At 32.0% G+C, this 19061-nt stretch overlaps 5 protein-coding genes across 7 annotated transcripts in view; 2 read left to right on the plus strand and 3 right to left on the minus strand.

Moving 5' to 3' along the window:
• Positions 1 to 1100: 1100 nt before the first annotated feature.
• On the plus strand, positions 1101 to 2969 carry LOC112639285 (MYCBP-associated protein-like). Its single transcript, XM_025412693.1, has one exon. It carries the CDS (start codon positions 1101 to 1103, stop codon positions 2967 to 2969), a length of 1869 nt encoding a protein of 622 aa, XP_025268478.1.
• Positions 2970 to 3219: 250 nt separating this feature from the next.
• On the minus strand, positions 3220 to 6697 carry LOC112639286 (carbonic anhydrase 2-like). Its single transcript, XM_025412694.1, has 12 exons — positions 6679 to 6697; positions 6411 to 6572; positions 6200 to 6341; positions 5830 to 5935; positions 5548 to 5650; positions 4560 to 4568; positions 4338 to 4472; positions 4106 to 4250; positions 3917 to 4022; positions 3746 to 3848; positions 3533 to 3669; positions 3220 to 3327 (listed from the first exon to the last, which is right to left on the minus strand). The coding sequence occupies exons 1-12, from the start codon at positions 6695 to 6697 to the stop codon at positions 3220 to 3222; spliced, it is 1275 nt and encodes a 424-aa protein (XP_025268479.1).
• A 488-nt stretch (positions 6698 to 7185) lies between these two features.
• LOC112639287 (carbonic anhydrase 1-like) lies at positions 7186 to 8798 on the plus strand. Its single transcript, XM_025412702.1, has 5 exons — positions 7186 to 7243; positions 7332 to 7616; positions 7774 to 8030; positions 8227 to 8451; positions 8561 to 8798. Exons 1-5 carry the CDS (start codon positions 7186 to 7188, stop codon positions 8675 to 8677), a joined length of 942 nt encoding a protein of 313 aa, XP_025268487.1. The 3' UTR covers positions 8678 to 8798.
• Positions 8799 to 9609: 811 nt separating this feature from the next.
• Positions 9610 to 15432, minus strand: LOC105253831 (tetraspanin-11). The gene is made up of 9 exons (XM_011262145.3): positions 14635 to 15432; positions 13787 to 13869; positions 13244 to 13456; positions 12952 to 13137; positions 12353 to 12475; positions 11404 to 11457; positions 11243 to 11335; positions 11071 to 11154; positions 9610 to 10742 (listed from the first exon to the last, which is right to left on the minus strand). Exons 2-9 carry the CDS (start codon positions 13832 to 13834, stop codon positions 10680 to 10682), a joined length of 864 nt encoding a protein of 287 aa, XP_011260447.1. The 5' UTR covers positions 13835 to 13869; positions 14635 to 15432; the 3' UTR covers positions 9610 to 10679.
• Positions 15433 to 15802: 370 nt separating this feature from the next.
• Positions 15803 to 19061, minus strand: part of LOC105253835 (cadherin-99C) — a 107331-nt gene continuing 104072 nt past the window's right edge. For all 3 annotated transcript variants that reach the window (XM_011262153.3, XM_011262155.3, XM_011262154.3), the window contains 2 exons: positions 18260 to 18489; positions 15803 to 17962 (listed from right to left, as the gene is read on the minus strand). In XM_011262153.3, coding sequence (XP_011260455.1) covers positions 17643 to 17962; positions 18260 to 18489 — 550 coding nt within the window. In that variant the 3' untranslated portion in view covers positions 15803 to 17642. The remainder of the gene's footprint in view (positions 17963 to 18259; positions 18490 to 19061) is intronic.

Raw genomic sequence — 19061 nt, forward strand, 5'->3', positions numbered from 1 at the left:
AAGTCGTATATTTTAGAATATATTAAAACCAAAAAAAATAACACGTATAAAAAAATAGTTTAATATAAAAACATTATACTTATATAATTGAAAAATATTCTTCTCAATTAAAAAAAATCTTTTAATACCTGAAATAAATATACTAAAATAATAATTCCACCATTCTGACGAAGAGCCGCTACTTGAGTCTCGTAATCACTCTTATAATGCACCGCGTGCAATTCCATTGGCATGCTACGTTGACACAAATTGACATTTAAATAAAATAAATTAATGAATAATTTACAAAGTAATAGTAAAAGTAAAACCTTCCACCGTCGATATAATGTTCGCTACCGTTCATATCGGTTTTCCCCCAATGAAAATGGAGTTGTGAGAAGATGTAATTACCAACAAAAGGACCGCCACACAAATATGGTTCTTCTGCATGCCACGTTGCGCTAAGAATCACTATTAACAATAAATACAATTGCAATATTTATCTAGAAATAATTTTTTGAATATTCTATTAACCTAACCAGTATATCCGGTGTTGGTGAGTTTCATTTTCTTCGGCGTGTCATTGTAATTATGCCATTGTACAGGATTTAATTTAATGACTTTCATGTGACTGATATTCAAATTAATTGGTGATTCCAGTTTGCCATCAGTTTTAGCTAATTGTTGTATGAATCTAACCATTTCATTACTATCCTTATCAGTATCTAAAAAATTGCAGAAAAAAATATTTTAAAAATAAAATAATTATATAAAATAATGCCATTTTAATTTATATATATGATACCTGTTGAAGAATTCATGCCGATATATTATTTTGTATTATATTATTAATTGAAAGCTTTTTATGCAAGACTTAAAACATAATATTTGATCGACTTTGCTCACACTTCTCAATTCAAATGTCATCGATATCATGAATCATTAATAATAAGTCACTTTTTGTATATATAAAATAATTATATATTTTTATAAAAATAAAAGAAGAAAAACGCAATGTTTTATAATTGAGAAGAATGTACCGAAAATAAAATAATTTATTTAAATCCTCACAAAAATAAGAGATATTTAGCATCAAATATAAAATATCTAATGCTCTAAAAATGGACTTTGCGCGGACAATCGGTAAATCTGACGAGCAACGAACCTGGAAAAGGACTCGTCAGCCATTTGTAACGACCAGAGATAACATCCTCTCCGAGGATATATCATTTTCGGAGGATTGTCGTTTTGTAAATTGGCGAAAGTGGCTTGCTGATCGAAAGAAGCAGAATCGTCACATCGAGACTATTACCGGTCGCCCGCAAGTCGATCAGCTGCAAAGTTCTTCGGAGAGATTTCGCGCTTTCGTCGAGATGAAAAATTTGATGGAACACGCAGCCATACCGGTACCCGTAATCGCCGATAAATATCGCGGTGGACCGGAATTTTGGCGCACGCCCGAATTTCTTTCGGATCACGATGCTTGCCATTTGCCCAAAATATCGTTGACTCCAACTAGGAAAGACCTGAATCTTCCTCCGGATTTAATGCACGTTGAATTACCCGATTTAATAGCGAAGGAACGAGATCTTATGGTGTTGAAAACCAAGGAGGAATCTTGGAAACGTAGCGAGTATTTAAAAACGCGTAAACTCGAGTTGGCTGAAGAAATCGCATTACTGTTGCCGAAGAAACCGGAAATGGCAGAATTAGTTATTCAAGGACATGCTTTTGGAAAGAAGGAACCGCTGCTACGAATTCCGCCGATAACCATCACAGAGCCCGATGAAGAGTCTCCCGAAGATGTCAATCAAGCGATAGTACTCAAGATTCAAGATCAAGAATTCATCTGGCGAAAATCTTTCTTCGAGCCGATGGACACCGATCCCATTACATGGTCTTTAACTTTCACGAGTGAGATTGATGAGCTTGTCGAAAAAGAAATTGTTCTTGAGAATAAAGGCACTCGTGTTATCGTATATCATTGGCGAGATTCGCCAACTTTCCAGTCAAGCAGCGTATCCTTCGAAAGATGTGGCAATCCATTCTTCTTCAACAAGACGAAAGGTCTCATACTTCCAGGACAGATCATAAAAATCAAGGTATGGTTTCGGTCTAAAACTCGAGCAGTTTTCATCGAGTCCTGGCGATTCATCACAGAACCGAGATTGAGTCCCTCGACGTTCTTATTTCGCTTCTGGGGCTGTGCAATCGATAGTCGGAGCACAGAACTGACCGATCATCGAGCGATAGATGAACATTTAGATTGTCGCATTCGTGATTCAACGATACGCTCGATCATCGAGGAAATTATAATCAGCGTGGAGACCAGTGAACCACCGGAGCCGACTTACAAGCCGTTATTTTCGCAAAGCGACTTATTCACCTCTCTAAATCCCTATTATTACTATCATCCGAGTATCGTGACACAATTGCAAAAAATGTATTGTGACGTTACCGATGAAAGTTTGTCAACCTGGAACTTGTCGCTGGATACTTTGCGAGACATCCTTTTACAAATAAAGGATGTAAACTACAAATGCGATATGCTTTCTCGATTCAACAACCTTTGCAAGCAAAGTCTCAGACCCAGTTGGACTGAATTTAATTTTACTTGTAAGAATAAATATAACGCTGTATACAGTATTTTATGCGCTTTTGTGAATTGTTTTGAAGATGAAAGTGAACTCGTGAAGAAGAATTGTTTGATACAAGAAAAATCTGCAACAAAAATAGATCAACAAGAATCAACGCTTTTATCGCAAAGATCCAATAAAAACTTTCAAGAAATACATACGGAAAAATCAATCGATCAAACACAAACGTTAATGCAAGAAAAAAGAAAGGAAAGTTACCATTTAAATCTACAACTTTACAGAGAAATTTTTTTCATTCGTATATATAAAGCTCTGGAAGAAGCATTAGAACGAGCTTGCGCCAGTATCGATTCTTTCAATAGACTTAATGAGTTCAAGAAGTGTAAAATATAACGATGATTATAACTTTCACAGTAATATAGATAACATAAATTAAAAAATTTAATAAACATAAAACAAAATATTTTTAATATTACTTAGAATGATTTAATAGATTATTACATTTTATATAAATTAGAAAAATTTAAGAGCTTTTCAACTAATTTGTTGTATAAAATTATAAATATATTGTAAAATATTAAGTTAAAATATTTAAAAACTTGAAATAATTCATCTGAAATTTAAAGCAAGATACAAATTTTTGTTAAGAGATAGCCAAAAATATTCGCCGGCCTCGTAAAAGTTGAACTTCTCTCCAATTTGATTTTATAAATTCACCTTTCTTATTCCTCAATTTTCGAAATTCATTAAGCTGTAGGAAGTTTATTAATACATTTATATATTTATATATATATATATATATATATATATATATGTGTGTTCATTAATATTAAAAAAAATAGTTTTTGCAATGTATTCTATAAATAATAAATATTAGTTTCAAATTAATAACAATAATCATAATTATTTTACGAAATTTAGATGAATATTTATAACTTATATTTTGCACAACTTACTTGGCATGATTGTATAGGAATAATAACTGGAAATACGATCCATGTAACACATTCCCAATTAGATTTTACATTATAGGATCCCTGATAAGTATAATAATTTGGACAATCTGTTGCTATTCTCATCCAAGATAAAGAGTCTAAAAATTTCAAAAATATATATCAAATTTAAAATAATAATGTATGATAAACTTTCTATTTTTTTAATATATTAACTTGATGGAATTTTTATTTCTGATCCAGCATTTTGAACGTATTGCAAATTTTCAGAGATTCTATAAAACTTATTGTTATTCCATTGACAAGAGCCTGATTTGACCTATAAAATAAATTCATTAATAACGTATGAAACGTAAAAAAGATATAATTACGTATTAATAATTATACCAAAAATAAATAGGCCAACACGCAAATACCATCTCGGTGTCTTAAACATTCCTCAAAAGTGAGATATTTCCGATTCCAATGTACTATGTGGCATTCCATGGAAAACCTACATTTAAATGTAAAATTTTCACTAACAATTCTCTAATTTTTATATGCGATTATTAATCGTAATTGATATTACGTCCTTACCAAGTACCATTGATCATGTGTTCAGCTCCTCTACAATCATTTTCACCCCAATGAAAGTGTGCATCGTAAAATTCATACTCATCATTTACGAGAGGACCACCAAACACCGTTGATGGGATTCTATCACCATTCAAAAAAATCTTCACTAATAAGAAAAGAATTTGATATTCAATTGCGTTTCACAAACAAGCCACAATAAAATTATGTAAATATATAAAACAAATTGTATTACCTGTTTTGCCATTATTAAATAAGGTTGCATTCCCATCATTTAACCAGTGGCCATTTAAAATTAATGGTGGAAATCTCTTAGGTCGTACAATTTTGTCAATTAAATCAATCGGTGCTTGACCAGTTTTTCGCAAACCTTAACAAATATTAATATATAATTTAAAAATTATAAGATGCAGTATGCATAACCTCGATTCAGTATTATTTTTTATGTATTTCTTACCTATAGCTCCTGTATAATTCGTCATTATTGTATTAATTAAGAATCATTTTTAACATAATATATAACTACAAAATTTTTTTGTACAAAATATAATTACATTTTATTAAGTTATGTCATCATGTTATATTTCACAACTTAACATCTTTGAAGTTAGCTAATTTTTTATAATTATCATTATTTACAAAATCTCGAATCTTAAAAAAAAATTTATGTGATAAATGCATTATTTTTGTATTTTTATACCTTTATTTATATTTTTAGCTAGGTAAACATAGGTAATATGTGGAAAAGAATCATTTCTACTATATATAATGTAATAATTTTTTAGTGATAGTATGTTTTTGATATAGATTAAACTATTGCATGGACATCACACATCTGTGGCAAAGAAAATCCTTCTTCCATGAAGAAGATGTTGTGACCTATAATTTCTTACTATACGTTCCCATTTATGATTGTAGAGATTTCTGAATGCTTCCACCTATTAATATATTAGTTGTATTAATTGTATAAATTATATATATGGGAAGATATTAATTTATGATGTATATAATTTTCAAAGTTTGATATGTTACTTGATTGGAAGATATTCTTATCGCATTTGGCACAATTATCCACGTAACGCATTCATTATATGGAGGAAAAGTAAGAGAACCTGAATAAGTGTAATATCCAGACCACTTACATGCGTGCGCCATCCAACGTAAACAATCTATGATATATATATGATTAGATAGTCAATTAAAAAGTATTAACATTATAACATCGCTTTTATTCATGAAAAGTAAAAAATATTATCAAAAATATGATGAAATAAAAATATTATGAAAATATTATGAAATAAAAATATACAAATTTTTACTGATGATTGGAAATAATAAAACATGAGAAAAATAAAAGAAATGATTTCTATTACGCGATTTAGTTTACAATGGATCAAATTGATACATTAAATTGAAAAATTAAAAATCGCCTCACGTAAAAGTACCAGGTGCAATATTGACGGTGCTATTTGCTTGTTTTATTTCTGCGAGTTTATCAGTAATTGGAGCAAGTGCAGGATTGTCCGGAAGCCCAGAACAACCAACAACCTTTTTTTATAACAAATATATATTTTTATAATTATATAATTTATATTTTTTATATTTATATATTTATAAATGTATCATGATAATTCAATGAAAGATATCATCGAACAATCAATGATTTATCTTGAAAGTAAAAATATTGATTTTTTTTTCTTGATATTTATTTTTGCTTATTATTATACCTGCATGAGATAAGAGAGTATTGCAATCCCGTCAGGTTTATTGTAGCATTTTTCTATCAATCCATAACGTGTATTCCAATGCATAACTTGCGCTTCCATTGAATACCTTATTAAATACATATCATTTATAAATTATATATTAATTATATATATTAATCAGCATCAATTGAACAAAATTCATATAATTTAAAATTATACGTTTAAAATAATTTTAAATACATTTATCTGAGTTTAAATAAAAAATGTAATTCTTTTGATACATTCTTGATCTTTCTTTCATATAATTATTAATTTTAAACATTAAATTGCTCCCTTTCATTCTCTCTAATATTATCCAAATATACTATATATTATCTATTGATAATATTACCAAATATTATCAATAGAATGTTCCGCGCCCCGACAGTTGGACGGACCCCAGTGAAACTGTATGTTCATGAACTGAAATTCATCGTCTTTTAAAGGACCACCGCGCATTATCGGCATTTTTCTGTTCGCCAGTTCAAGATTAACTAAAAATTATTAAATTAAATATATTTATAACAATTTTTAACTTTGTGCTAAATATATAAAGAAGTAACCTGTTTGGCCAGTGTTAGCAAGTATTGCTGTGCCAAGATTTGAACAATAATTAGTCAAAAGCAATGGTGGAAATTTTTTGGTCCATACAGTGATGCGGCTAATATCAATCGGAGATTGTCGCCATTTTGGTAGGCCCGAAGATGATGTCGTGTACAATTTTTCTTACAGCACGTAATTAAAATAAGTTTTTAAAATAAAAAAAAATATATATATATATATATATATATATATACTTTTTTCTTTAAATATATGTATAATATTATACACCTTTGGATTTGGATGTCATTTTTCTATCGATTATAATGTCGAGCCTTCAAATGGGAAGTAATGTGAAATTAAGTGTTTATTATTTTCACGAAACATGTTAAACATGTAAGTATTAATCATCTGATATCTAATATAATGACATTTTTGTGAACAGGTTGTAAGTTACCAATTTATGGTAAGAAGTTGCTAACGCGTTGTTTTAAATCGCTTAATTTTTTTATTGGAAAAGATATAAGATTACCTTCACATTATTTGTGTGGATTGAAGTATGCTTTATCGATTCTCATAAATTGTCACATGTCACATTTGATGTTTTACATTATATTTTATATTTTTATAAAAGTAGTTTTATAATAAAAATTATTACACATGAAATGTTTAGCGAAATTTTAAGTAAATTGTCTATGCATGCATAAACTTTTATTAGGTAATTTTACACATATGAAGACAAGTTTGAAATTTTTAATTCAAATACTCCTAATAGATGTCATTATAAAAATTATAAAAATGTTAGACTTTTCGTTAACGGAATGTATGATTGTGTGTAGCAGCGTTCTTCTCATAAGTAAGCATCGCAAAAAGACACAATGTATGCACACATACACGAATTATATATATAACGTTATATTACAATATAATTTCATTCATTCTAGTTTTATTTTTGAATGACATTTGGAACTGGACACAATTATTCTCATGTACGGAGAACCGAACGGATTATGTGGATTACCGTACACCCGCTTTCTCATTTGGATACGCTCATCAGAACGGTCCTCATACTTGGAAGGACTTATATCCCGCAAGCACCGGTAGCAATCAATCGCCAATCAATATTATCACCAGGCTCGCTGTAGTGATGCAACCATCTGAACCACTTCTATGGAGCAATTATAATAACGGACCTTTATCGATGACTATCGCAAACAGTGGTCATACTGGTAGATTTAATTTAATTTTCTATTTAATTGAATAAATTAAAATAAATTATGATAAATTTTCTTGATATTTTTGTAATTTATAATAATAACATAAAATAAAAGAGATTAATTAAGATTATATAATACTTTTCTTATTATGCATTTTTAATATATGCAGTGATATTCCAAGGATCTTGGACCAGTACTACGTGGCCGCAGCTTAAAGGAGGACCTTTGACCGATACATATGATTTCTCTCATGTTCTCTTCCACTGGGGTCCGTCAAACGAAGAAGGCAGTGAACACACATTAGATTATGTTCGTTATCCTATGGAGCTACAAATTGTTCATAGAAAACGTGGAATTAAATCATTGTTGGAGGCAATTGCTCTCGGAGCGAAAGACGGACTAGCGATTGTTTCATTTTTCCTTCAAGTATGATTTTTTGTCAGGGAATATCTTATAAATATATCTTATAAATTATATCATAAATATCTCCTGTAAATAAAAAATTAAATTGATTCATTCTTTCTTCCCCCCCTCTCCCTCCCACTCTCTCTGTATTTCTCTTTCTATTCAATAAAATATGTTACATATTAAACTGGATTTATTATATCATGCTTGATTTTAGATAAATTATGCGGATAATCCTTATTTGGATCACATTGTGAGCAATTTGTGGCGCATTACCTCACCAGGATCGATAGTCTGCATACCTCCTTTTCCATTGGAATGGATTTTTTCACCTTTCGACAGAGATTACTATACATACAATGGTTCTCTCAGTCAACCTCCTTGTAATGAAATTGTTACATGGATCGTTCAGCAAGAACCAATCGCCATATCCACATCGCAGGTAAAATAATCTGTTTGTTAGATACTATGTCAAGATGTATATTAAGATATTTGTCATCGGCTTTACATTGTCATTAGTATAATCATATATATAATTGTCTACTATATAGGTGGAACAATTTCGAAAACTATGTTCAATAGATTACCAACCGTTACTTCTTAATTGTCGACCAGTTCAATCGCTAAATGATCGTGATGTTTACTTTTATGAAGAAAGTGTATCATAATTTTTTAACCCACATTTATTTTATGAAAATATTCATCCTTAAGCACATATGAAAATCTTATTCCTTTATTTTTGCGTTCATTTCAGTAAATATATGTGCAATTATATAAAATAATAAATTCGATACATTGGTAATATCCTATTTATACAGATATTTACTTAAGATATAAAATATGTAAATTATCGTTATCAAGCTCAATTATAAGTGAATTGCTTATTTTATGAAGAATGTAAATAACATTCAAACGTTAAAAAAATTTTTATGAATATGGATATAAATTGTTATATTTTTTTAGTTCGTGAAAATAAGTAAAATCAGTTACAAGTTTACACAGAGAACAACATCTTTATTACCCTTGAGGTACGTTCTATAAATATGTAGGACATGTCTTGCTGTTTTAAGAAAATAAAAATATATTAAAATTTGTATCACTCATTATACAATAAAAATTCTTTTGGCACAAGTTATTATAATACATTCTTCCAAAATTAGTGTCAAAGAAGGAAGCATTCCTTTAGTTACAGAATATATATGACACATTCTTTCTATAGATGTATATATGTATGTATCATCCATTTTCTAAAATGGATAATAAAATATATATCTATTCTATATAATTCTATATAATATATATCTAATATACATGATTATTAGAAGCTGCTGGAGCCGATTGACATTTTTATCACTTCAAATTTTCAGATCACAGAAAGAAATTTTGCTATCATTACAAATATTAATTTTTAAATAATTATATATATATATATATATATATATATACATATATATATATGAATATAATAATTATATATATATATATATATATATATATATATGAATAAAAATGTAACGATTTGTTATATAAAATATGTTAGTGTATATTAAGTAAAAAAATCTTATTTATCTTTTTCAAATCTATATATTTTTTTAAATTTAAATAATAGATAAATAAATTATCTTGAAAATTCATGCAGTTAAAACGCGTAAATAGCATTATATGATTTTAATATTGTTACGCGCGCGCCCAAGTCGTTATGACCCTGCCGTTGTTCGGATCTCGTCGGCAGGAAGATTGTTTACAAACAACGACTGTCAGATGAGTCTGGAGCCAGCTGTCTAGCTGTGCGGACGCGTTTTTCTCCCGAGCCGTTCCGTTGTGCTATTTGCGTTATTATTCCGATTGTTATTATTTACGTTATCGTTTGTGTTCTGTGTTGTGCATTAAAGTTCGTAAGTGCGCGCTTTCGATATTTATCGAAGTCCTCGCCGCGAGCGTAACAATATATTTCTCAATGGAATACTCTAATATTGCGCTTAGAAAACCTCAAAAATGAAAATATCACAATCAGTTCCAGCTCTCCTACACACATCCATATACTCTCATTCGTCAAAATCATTTTTCTAAAATGCATACAGCTTTGTGCGAAAAATTATTTGTATTTTGAATCAGGTAAATTTTTCAGAAAGGAAAAAGAACTCGAAAATTCTCACATACACAACGCATATACTCTTATTATCTGCATTGGCAAGTGTATTTACAAGCCGACAAGATATCGCGAATAACAATTCACGTTATTGATCGATTTTCACCGGCAATCGTCATAAAATTTTATGCGAGATATCATAACATTGCGACTTGTTATTTGGATTGAACACAACAAAGATGCGTATATATTGTATATATACATCAGAGTGTATTGGTTACCTTGTTACTGACTCGCAGCAAAGTACACACTAAAGAATGATCTAAAAATGTAGCGTACGCATTTATCTCGCTTCGAAGTTGATTAGACACTTCACAGAAAGAAAGAACAAGACTTGCTTTCTTTTCACAGGATTTCTAAGTTGCAGTTTTATGAATCTTGTCATTGTCTTTGATTTATACAAGACTCGATTTTGAAAATCTTGGCAGATGATACAAAACGAAGTTATTTCCTCTTTCTCAATGAGAAGAATGCATGTGCCATGACATTCTTTTCACTTCATTGAGACTACGAACTATGGATCATTCATCCTGCATATCCCTTATTGTTCGACAGAGAAAAGCAGATGTTATTATTCCGAATGTCTGAAATTATTATAAAATAATTTACATGATTATTCTATTCTTATTAATTATTTAAAATAAAAGAAACAAAGCTGTTTAAGAAAAATTATTTGGCAAATCTATTGTTGAAATACGAAAATATTTTTTTAAACAGGATTTTTTATCCAGTTTAATTTAAATCATACAATTTTTGTTAAAACATTTTATAAAATTCGAGGATCTTGAGATCTTCGAACTTTCTTAAATAAAATCACAAACTTTTAAAAAATAATTCGGAGAATATTTTTTTAATCAATGTACTTTAGAATTTAAAATGTATTACACGAGATGATTTATTAAAATAATTTACCTGTATTCCTGCCATTGCCATTCCGAGGAATACCAACGTGAAACTTTCGCATTGCAACCAGTTGGTAACTTTTCCAAGGCAGCCCTGAAAATACGTGTTTACTGAAATATTCACATAGCTACGTGATATGTAGCGCCGACATTTTTATAATAAAATGTGTATCTCTTTGTACTTCTTTGTGTCTGTATCCCTCATGACCTTCTTGATTCTCTACTTGACATGCGGCCTCATCCTTCGGTTGTGGATGCAGCCACGGTTTTTCGTTCTACCAGTGACAAAAGATTACTCACATAAAATTCATGTACTTCACTTTGCCATTGATATTTTACTCACATTTTTGTGGAACACTCTCGAAACAACGCTCATTGGACTGCCTGTATTTTTATTCTGCAAAATAGAAGTATTTGCTGTGCGATTTTACTGATAAATTTATTATAATAAATATTATATCTATTAATAACGTATCTTATAATAACGTAATTATATAATAAATTTTATAATTATAAATATCTAAGATAGATATCTAAGATAAATTATAAAGGTAGATATCCAAGGTAAATTATAAATATCTAGATAACGAAAAATGAAATATAATGAGCAATTTGTAAATTCAAAAGTTGAAATCATTCAGGGAATTAAAATATTTGTTTATATACGAGGCGCGTCTATTAAATAACCGAATTGATTTTTCTTAATTCGTAACATTTTAAGCAAAAATTGAACATTCGCTTGGATCGTTAGTAGAACTTGATCATATTCATCTAATTCGGCACTCTGTCTCTGTTTCCAAAAATCTATTGAAAATTTTAATAAAAGGAATTCTATGATAATTCGATCAAAGTGATTCTATCGAGCGTTTCTGAAACAATCTTAAGAAATGAATCTTCAGAAATCAATCTATTTAATTGTATGACCGTCTAATAATCGATGCTGAAAGGATAGATCTTGTATAAAAATAAATTAATTTTATCACACATTACGATTGAACACATTTCGATTTTATGCAGCTTTAACTCAGTTATTTAATAAATGCGCTTTTTAAGTTCATAATTTATTTATAGGATGTAAACAAAATGTTTAAGTAATGATATCACAAATGTTTAAGTAATGATATCACGTAATATTTATGAATTTATGTATGTGCTTTCAAAATTTATGTATGTGCTTTCAAAGCTTGTTGTTTGCCATCAAATGTTTTATATGAATAATTTTTTTTTCAAAAATTCATCTAATATTGTTCTAAGAACAATCAATTTGCATAACAATCAATTGCATAAAATACCTCGGAATTTTTAAGAACACAACATGTGAGGGGAACTTGTCTCCTGTTTCCCGAGATTTGACTGTCCCTCCACCAAGCTGTACCATTGTAGTCGTTGTCGCCATGGACTCCACAGCAATTAAACTGTAATGGAATCATCCATGTGTTCTTCGAACCATCATGAAATGTCTTGTCGGGTGGACGATTTCTGACAAAGCATCGCATGCGACCTCGTCATGCATGAAACATAATTCACAAGCACGTATTTTGCGCGTAATACGTGCTGTAGGGAAAATAAGCCGAAATACACAAACATCTTTCAATAAAACGTTAAATAAAAAAGGCACATTATTATTTCGCTCAAATGCACAGCGATAATTACGGCATGCGATCTTCAACGAGAATAAAATTGAAATTTTGATTACAAGAGATATACAGAGAACAAGGATTTACGTCAAAAGTTGGAAAATAAGAAGTGAATTAATATTAAAACAAAATCAAGAATATCGGAAAAGGACAAAAAACATTCTTCGAGCGATTCTTCGAAAGCATAGAGACATAGTACAGAGTGTGAATTCGAGATGAGCATTTAATCGAGTGAAATCCCTTAATTTCTAAACCTTGTACTGCGCAAAATCCAAGCTATGGCTGAAGGCAATATCGCTGGTCGGATCGTGACCATAATTCACTGCCAGTTTACTGGTGAGCCTCTCCTCCAGATCTGACAAGATCTGAAAAGTCATCAACCCTCCAATGGCCGCCGTCACCAGTTCCGTGATGATGAGCGCGACCAGCATGCTCATGTACTGCGAAAAAAAACGAATGACGATGAAAGCATCGCCGACCTTGACCCCCGCCGATCTATAACGGTATGTGCGACGAGTTGGATGGCAAAAATGTCGTTTTACTCACGGTGGCGAGGATGCATTGATTTCCGCGTAGCGCGGCGCGACAGCCGAAGAAGCCGACCGTAAGCACGATGAAACCGAGCCCGAGGAGGCTGTAAGCTATCAGATTAATAGTTTCATGCGGCTTGACGTCAGATACGAAAAGATTGAGAATGTGCCCCTTGCTGGGCTCCAGGAGTAACCAGGCGCCTATAACGAGCACCGTGCAGCCAGCCAGCTAACGAAAAGAAAAAAATCGCACGGTGATTTCTCATTTCTTCCCTTATAACGTGCTCTCGCATAGGTAGGTAATTTTGTACTGTAGGAAACCGTTTTCCTAAATATGCACAAAGTTAAATGACGTTTAAATAACGTTGTGTCATTTTTTTATAGAAATATTATATAATCTAATCGAACATCGATGCAAAAATTTGAAGGCTAATTGTTTTGCTCCGAAGTACACATAGAAGAAATATTTATAGTTGAAGCACTAGCGTCTAAGTTGTCGGTACGTGTCGCTATTTCTAGACTTAGTTTATAATGTTATAAAAGAGTGCGTATTATTTACCCATATTAATAGATTGAACGTAAATAATGCGATTTTCAAATATTTCATGTTTATTATCCTGGACTCTCCAATTAGTCATCAATCTGCAAATATAACAATACGTGACCAATGTGTTGTGAAATAAAAAATATACAAAATATTAATTTATCGTGCAAATATTAAACTTTCCAATTCGCATCTCTGCTTTGTAATTTTTTTCGCGTTTTAAACATATTGATGCATAAAAATAACACAAAATAAATCTGAATAATAGCATTTGAATTTATATTTAAATTTATGTAAGCAACATAAATCTCTTTTAAAGACATTTAAAAAACATGTTTTTCCCTTTGATTTTAATGAAATTTGATTTCTTAACAATTTTTTTAATTTTAGAACGCTTTTTATTATATTTTATTTTATTGAAAATTTTGTACAAAAATATTTTTTTCTATTATTTTCACATAGTTTCTAGTACACCATTGAGAAAATAAAATAAAAAGAATGTTCTTGAACTTTAAATTTAAGTTAGCAAAGAAAAATAGGTTACTATTTTTATCTATTATTATAATTGAAACGAAACATTAAAAAAAAATATTATTTAATTTATTTAATTATTTATTGTGAATTATGCATATTTCATATCGCACAGGATTTAAAATTTATTTTATTTCTTTATTGACCACAGGGAATTTTATAAAGTTCTCTTATATTTATATTAAAAACATAGACTGTTCTTTTACGTTTAAATTAAAAACACAGACTGTTCTTTTATATTTATATTAAAAACACAGACTGTTACAAATAATCAAAAAATATCACTACGCAGGTAAAAACTTTATGATGGTAAAATTATATACAGGCATTACCTGTCAGTAGCGAGTTAACTTAACTCGTTAGCTCTGCTCGATAACGATGTCCAGTTATGTGCTCTCGATTATCCCTGCAGAACACTTTTGTATATAATTATTGCACAATTACACAGTTCGCCGCGCGTTTTACAAACAATGCCACACAGTTATAAATATCGAAATCACAAACACACAGATGCACAGATGCACATTATATCCGTAATCCTCAAAGATGATCGATGTCTTGATATGCGTTTCCAAGCCGGTTCACAGGTGGTTCGTAATCTTCGTGCGTTCTGTCATTGCTCTCTGAGATCGCTCTCTCCTAATGTTTCGATCGACACTCGAAATGTCGACAATCGGGCGTCGCGACGTCGCATTCGAGCAGGTGCAACCCCGTGAGCAGAGACGGACCCGCTTATCGCTCGTCGATATCGGCAGATCGATAGAAGCTCCTCCAGCATCCAGGTATTTTATCTCGTGTGCCGAAAGCGCGAATCCTCCTTTACTCGTCAACTCCCGATGGAAGACCAAACGCTAAGCGGAATCGAAACGGACTGGAGCCTGCCACCGGATTCCGTATGCTGCCTTCCTCACGTCTGTACGTCATCGATGTTGGTCCAGATGCGTCTGCGTGCTTCCGCCGTCGCGGCGCCGACGCTCTATCGTCGGGGGTGGGTGGGTTGATCCCCGCCCGCAATCCAGGATCTCGCCAACGGTCTCGGCCTCATCGACTCGCGTTGTCGTTCTATTTACCGCATGGCAATTCTATAATAATCCACGCCTTGATTAAAGTATTTTGGCCGTCTTCGATCTTTTTCGAATATAGAATATAAATCGAATGACACGATCGAATAAATTAAATAATATCACGATGAAACAAATTTCTTATAAAAGCCCATGATATCTCAAATATTATTCGGATGACAAAATTATGAATTCTTATTCGGAAGAAAAAACTTGCTGCTACACATTGCTATGCATGACTTATGAAACAAACACGAAAGATCTAATGTGGGAATTGGACGAAGCAATTAATTTAGCCACGCGGAAGCTCAAATTAACGTTTACGTAATAACCCGACAGTTCGTTGCTTTATGCTGAAAAAGATACGCCATGTGAGATATTACATAGAAAAAAAGTCTCATTATATATTATGTAAATATAATAAATTTTTATTATTAGATATTAACAATTTTTACAGAATTTGCGCTTAAATATTATACAGCTACGACTAAAAGATGCCAACGCTATAATCGGAGAACACTTATAACACAAGTTTGTTGGTTTGTTTTTTTTTAATACAAAACAGCTTATATAAATTCCACAGCAGTGGACGTCCGCTATACGACTAGAGATATACATTCAATCAAGTCGTATCGTATTTAATTCCACTCGACGCCGTTTCACCCGACATCTTTTCGCGGATCTGTTAAACCTAATATCGAACAAAGTCAAGTAGCGTCGTCAAAAGTACAAGGAAATAGGCAGTTACGCGTGTCTGATTAAATACTTTACCACTTACGTCATGAAGTGGTTTTTTTTTACCTCGCTTGTATGGCAGTCGCTTATTAGAGACCGTCGACGCGATCGTGTGAACAAGAGTGAGCAATAATCGCAATGGAAGCGCGCGCGATGGTCATTGTTGAAACTTTACGAAATTTAATAAAACGCGTTCTTGCGATTTCTTTTTTATACGTACATACATACAAAACATTACGATATAAATCGTCATCGCGGTTAATTGTGATTATGATACAATAGAATGACATGAGCAAACACGATTGTATAAATAAACAGATATTATAGTACAAAGTGATCGGGATCGATCCATTTACAAGATCACGAGTCGATGGAACTCGCACATATGCATTCACAAATACACTCATATAAACTCATAACTTCGTCTTCGTCTTAAATCTACGCATTGGACGGTTGCAATCATAGTTTTGTTATTTTTCTCTCTTTCTTTTTCTTCTCTCCTCCCTTCTCTCTTTTTAAAATTAAAACGTACGCGTGCGCATAATAGTCCGCATGAATTTCTACAGAATACGGAACATCTTCAAAGTTATTAGTCAAGACTTGATTAATGCACCTCTATTAATCCAACTTTCTCGCGTTACGTTTAAAGTCACAGTCATAATAATAATAATAATTTACGTTGCAATCCCGGTGGCGATTATTTGTAATCTCGCTATTTATTGGCGGAACATATTGCCTCAGCTTTAGCCTTGCGAAAATTCAATTCACGACGGGAAATAAATCAGACAAAAGATATCGGTAGAAAGATATTCTCGCGATCTCTCTTTTAGCTCGTTCCTTTTACACGCGCGACATTTTCACGGCCTCGTTTCATGTCGTTGTATCTGAACGCTACATCACGCTGCTCTTTTATGGATACCACATGCAGAATAACTCGTTCAGAATATATTCCGCCGGGAATTCTGCGGATGCATTTGCGCGGTCGTGTGAATCGGCACGCAGGTATCGATACACATTCAAAAGATGACATATGAAGGGCAGAATATATATATATATATATATATATATATATACTTAACTATTTTCCATGAGCTTTTCATATGGCGCCTTGAGATTATACATGTCACAAAAAATACGCGCTACGTGATACCAATTTTTCTGATTCCTATTTTCTAGTTATATGTCATATATTACGTATTTTGTCGAAATTAAATTTTCTAGCGCTTTTTTGTTACACATGCAAAAAAGACAGATAATTGTATATTTTATATGCATTGTGAAATGATGTTTGTCGATATGATGTCTACGCGAGATGTGAGATTTTAGGCATTTTAATATTTTACAGTATATCGATAAAACTTTGATGTAAAAAAATATTACGTCCATCACAGTCTTACTTGTATATACGATATCAAAATTACATCGATGTCATATTAATTCATTTTTGTCTCTTTCTTGACAAATACGTTTAATTCGGTGACAGTTTTCAAGCCAATGCGTGGCTGGTTTGAAAACTGCATTCGCACGTCATTGTGCCATATAACTTACAACTCCGTCGTGGTCTCTACGGGGCTTTGCTCACCCAGATACGTAAATCCGAGATGCGAGTAATCCTTCCTCTCTCTGAAGGTGACGTTGTCGTTGGACGGACTAGGGCTCAACAGATCTCCGCCGTGATTGTACAAAGGATTAAGTACCGGTGTCGCATCGCGATTGTTCAGGGTATTTGTGTTGCTCGCACCGTGATTCTTTCGGCCCAACGTGGATCGCCTTAAGGAATGGATATTGGTGTCACCGTGATTACCTGCGATACTGGATGCGCGCGCCGTGGTTGCCGCTTCGGAGCTAACGGGACTTTGCTGGCCTTAAACGGAATACATAAGCTCGCTGTATATACTGGATATATTGGAATTGTAGCGTGAACGATCTACACATGTATCGTGCGGGAATAATTCGTGTCGCTTAAAATTTTCTTTGGATTAAGATAATTTCGTTTTTTAAAAAATATCAATATACAAGAGAAAATAATATATATTTTTATAACTGCTTTGTTACTTTTTAATACATTGCAATAATTAATGCAAAGAGGAGATAGACATCAATTTTTTCTCGCATGCAATTTCTCTCATTTAATAATTTGATGATATAAATTTTGACTTACCAGTACTGTCACCATGATCTTTGGTGATGTAACTGACGTTGTCTAGGCTGAACGCGTGATTCTTGTTGCTGAAGTCCAATTGTAAATCATTGCAACTGTCGTTGTCATCGACCGGCACGCTCATTTGAAGTACCTGCGTCTCGTACTCCTTCAAATTCGGTTCCACATAGACGGGGTCATAACGCGGCATTACATACATGCGTTGCATACGCTCCTTGTACGCTTTGTACCTAACAAACGTCAACGAGAATTCGTGAGGAAATTTCTCAAAGGAAACTCATGTAAACACCCGGAAAGATTATTTTATGTCCGCAACGTGGAAATAACAAGTTTTCACGAAGATTGTCAGAGCGGAAATTGCAATTAAAACTAATAGAGATAATAAAGAGTAGAATTTGCATTGCTCGCACCCGACGAGTCAAATGAATATTTATACTCGCGAAGTAACTCTCTCATACGACTCGTATAATAACGGATGAGGATCGTAATAATAGCTAAGATTGTGTTTAGAGCGATACGTACGTAATAATTAATACAACTGTGTATGAATATAACAATTTTTGTTTCTACCGAATGAAAGCATGCAAGAAGCGCTCGGAAACAGCAATCTACAATGCAATCTACAATGCAAGAACCCGAAAGTAAATTATTTTTTAAAAAGCAAAGAGGAATCTATAATACAAGCTCAAAAATTTGAAAGTAAATTATTTTTAAAAAATATTTGTAAGATATTTAATATTATACACATATATATTAATAAATTAATGTATATATATTTCTCCGCAATTAATTTTTTTTCTTC

Source organism: Camponotus floridanus, unplaced genomic scaffold (assembly GCF_003227725.1).
Source record: "Camponotus floridanus strain SB8 unplaced genomic scaffold, Cflo_v7.5 scaffold55, whole genome shotgun sequence".
NCBI lineage: Eukaryota > Metazoa > Arthropoda > Insecta > Hymenoptera > Formicidae > Camponotus > Camponotus floridanus.

Coding starts and splice junctions, on each gene's coding strand:
- LOC112639285 (XM_025412693.1), top strand. CDS start 1,101: ATGGACTTTGCGCGGACAATCGGTAAATCTGACGAGCAACGAACCTGG.
- LOC112639286 (XM_025412694.1), bottom strand. Junction 5,936..6,199: donor CATTCTATTGATAATATTTG/GTAATATTATCA, acceptor GTATTTAATAAG/GTATTCAATGGAAGCGCAAG. Junction 3,328..3,532: donor TTCCTATACAATCATGCCAA/GTAAGTTGTGCA, acceptor AACTTCCTACAG/CTTAATGAATTTCGAAAATT.
- LOC112639287 (XM_025412702.1), top strand. CDS start 7,186: ATGTTAGACTTTTCGTTAACGGAATGTATGATTGTGTGTAGCAGCGTT. Junction 7,617..7,773: donor CGCAAACAGTGGTCATACTG/GTAGATTTAATT, acceptor TAATATATGCAG/TGATATTCCAAGGATCTTGG. Junction 8,452..8,560: donor TCGCCATATCCACATCGCAG/GTAAAATAATCT, acceptor TCTACTATATAG/GTGGAACAATTTCGAAAACT.
- LOC105253831 (XM_011262145.3), bottom strand. CDS start 13,834: ATGAAATATTTGAAAATCGCATTATTTACGTTCAATCTATTAATATGG. Junction 12,476..12,951: donor TGGATTTTGCGCAGTACAAG/GTTTAGAAATTA, acceptor ATTCCATTACAG/TTTAATTGCTGTGGAGTCCA. Junction 11,336..11,403: donor CGAGAGTGTTCCACAAAAAT/GTGAGTAAAATA, acceptor TGTCACTGGTAG/AACGAAAAACCGTGGCTGCA.